This window comes from Pyrgilauda ruficollis, unplaced genomic scaffold, assembly GCF_017590135.1.
Source record: "Pyrgilauda ruficollis isolate IOZ18807 unplaced genomic scaffold, ASM1759013v1 scaffold797, whole genome shotgun sequence".
Taxonomy (NCBI): Eukaryota; Metazoa; Chordata; class Aves; order Passeriformes; family Passeridae; genus Pyrgilauda; species Pyrgilauda ruficollis.
The window spans coordinates 1-2,780 of NW_024529899.1; the positions used below are offsets into that span (position 1 = coordinate 1).

At 70.3% G+C, this 2,780-nt stretch overlaps 1 protein-coding gene across 1 annotated transcript in view; it reads left to right on the plus strand.

Moving 5' to 3' along the window:
• Positions 1-4: 4 nt before the first annotated feature.
• The window catches only part of LOC121364118 (39S ribosomal protein L4, mitochondrial-like), a gene marked incomplete at its 5' end in the record, with an annotated part of 4,455 nt that continues 1,679 nt past the window's right edge, over positions 5-2,780 (plus strand). The window contains 5 exons of the mRNA XM_041487113.1: positions 5-155; positions 379-538; positions 629-680; positions 2,000-2,446; positions 2,521-2,630. Of these exons, the coding sequence (XP_041343047.1) occupies positions 5-155; positions 379-538; positions 629-680; positions 2,000-2,446; positions 2,521-2,630 (920 nt within the window). The remainder of the gene's footprint in view (positions 156-378; positions 539-628; positions 681-1,999; positions 2,447-2,520; positions 2,631-2,780) is intronic.

The window sequence follows — 2,780 nt, forward strand, 5'->3', positions numbered from 1 at the left end:
GGGCCCAGGAGCCGGGCTGGGGGGGGGCGGGGGTCGTGTCCCCCCTCCCCTCAGCCCGTGGTTGGTCCAGCCCCCGGTCATTGTCCCCAATGTCGCTGTCCCGCAGTTCACGACGGCGCCCCCGGCCCCGCCCGCGGCCCCCGAGCCCCGCAAGGGTGAGTGAGGGGCTGGGGACACCCTGGGGACAGCGGGGTTGGGGTGGCCATGGGGCTGGGGACAGCAGGGACCATCGTGGGGACGTGGTGGACAGTGCCACCACGGGGTCGGGGACATCTGAATGACCCTGGGGACATCAGACCTGGCTGCTTGTTCCTTGGGGGATGCCAGGACCCCGCCCCCCTGTGAGGGTCCCCATCCCCACTGTCCCCTTGTCCCCAGTGGAGCCCCCGGCGCCGTCCCCGGTGCTGCGGAGCTGCCGTGTCCCCGTGCTGTCCCCGCTGTCCCCGGTGCAGGCCTGGGTGGAGTCCCTGCGTCACCCCGAGGACACGCTGCGGGGCCTGGCCGACCTGCACCCCGATGTCTTCGCCGTCAGCCCCAGGTGGGGACCCCCGGGGGGGGCTCTGGGGACGCTGGGGACACCCCCGGGGGGCTCTGGGTGAGTGTCCCCCCCGCGTCCCCCTGTCCCCAGGCTGGACATCCTGCACGCGGTGGCCACGTGGCAGAGGAACTACAAGAGGATTGTGAGTGTGGGGAGGGGGCGCTGGGGACAGCCTGGGGAGGGGCTGGGGACACACAGGGACAGGCTGGGGACAGCCTGGGGACAGGGACAGGGACACACAGGGATGGGGACAGCCTGGGGACAGGGACAGGGACACACAGGGATGGGGACAGCCTGGGGATGGGATGGGGAGGGGCTGGGGATGGGGACATGGGGCTGGGGACAGCCTGGGGAGGGGCTGGGGACACACAGGGACAGGCTGGGGACAGCCTGGGGACAGGGACAGGGACACACAGGGATGGGGACAGCCTGGGGACAGGGACAGGGACACACAGGGATGGGGACAGCCTGGGGATGGGATGGGGAGGGGCTGGGGATGGGGACATGGGGCTGGGGACAGCCTGGGGAGGGGCTGGGGACACACAGGGACAGGCTGGGGACAGCCTGGGGACAGGGACAGGGACACACAGGGATGGGGACAGCCTGGGGACAGGGACAGGGACACACAGGGATGGGGACAGCCTGGGGATGGGATGGGGAGGGGCTGGGGATGGGGACATGGGGCTGGGGACAGCCTGGGGAGGGGCTGGGGACACACAGGGACAGGCTGGGGACAGCCTGGGGACAGGGACAGGGACACACAGGGATGGGGACAGCCTGGGGACAGGGACAGGGACACACAGGGATGGGGACAGCCTGGGGATGGGATGGGGAGGGGCTGGGGATGGGGACATGGGGCTGGGGACAGCCTGGGGAGGGGCTGGGGACACACAGGGACAGGCTGGGGACAGCCTGGGGACAGGGACAGGGACACACAGGGATGGGGACAGCCTGGGGACAGGGACAGGGACACACAGGGATGGGGACAGCCTGGGGATGGGATGGGGAGGGGCTGGGGATGGGGACATGGGGCTGGGGACAGCCTGGGGAGGGGCTGGGGACACACAGGGACAGGCTGGGGACAGCCTGGGGACAGGGACAGGGACACACAGGGATGGGGACAGCCTGGGGACAGGGACAGGGACACACAGGGATGGGGACAGCCTGGGGATGGGATGGGGAGGGGCTGGGGATGGGGACATGGGGCTGGGGACAGCCTGGGGAGGGGCTGGGGACACACAGGGACAGGCTGGGGACAGCCTGGGGACAGGGACAGGGACACACAGGGATGGGGACAGCCTGGGGACAGGGACAGGGACACACAGGGATGGGGACAGCCTGGGGACAGCTTGGGGACAGGGACACATGGGGCTGAGGATGGGGACACAGGGCTGGGGACAGCCTGGGGATAGCTTGGGGACAGGGACACATGGGGCTGGGGATGGGGACATGGGGTTGGGGACGGGGACACGGGGATGGGGACAGCCTGTGGACATCCTGGGGATATCTTGGACTGCCCTGGAGACATCAGGGTTTGGTGCCCTTGCTTTGGGGTCTCTGGGACACCCTGGGGACACCCAGGACCATCGTGGGGACATCCTGGGGACATCAGCAACCACTCTGGGGACACCAGGCCTGGCTGTCCCTGCTTTGGGGTTCCTGGGGACATCCTGGGCCACTCTGGGGACGCCCTGGGGACATCAGGAACCACTCTGGGGACACCAGGCCTGGCTGCTCCCCTCAGTCTGGGCCGGGGAAGGTGTCCCCTGCCCGGGGATGTCACCGTGTCCCCTCCTGGCAGGTGGCATTGCCCACGGCCCGCGGGGCCCCACCAGCTACTTCTACATGCTGCCCATGCGGGTGCGGGTGCTGGGGCTGAAGGTGGCCCTGAGCGTGAAGCTGATGCAGGTACGGGGGTGGCCGGGGGGCCGGGGGCCGGCCGGGGCTGGGGACAGCGTGGCAGAGTCCCCGGTGTCACGCAGGACGAGCTGCACGTGGTGGACAGCCTGGAGCTGCCCAGCAGCGACCCCCGGTACCTGCTGGAGCTGGCCCGGGCCCGGCGCTGGGGACACTCGGTGCTGCTGGTGGACACGTGAGAGGGGACCCTGGGGACACTGGGAGTGGGGCTGGGGACACGGGACAGGGCTGGGGACACTGGGGACACTGGGAATGGGGCTGGGGACACGGGACAGGGCTGGGGACATGGGACAGGGCTGGGGACACTGGGAATGGGGCTGGGGAC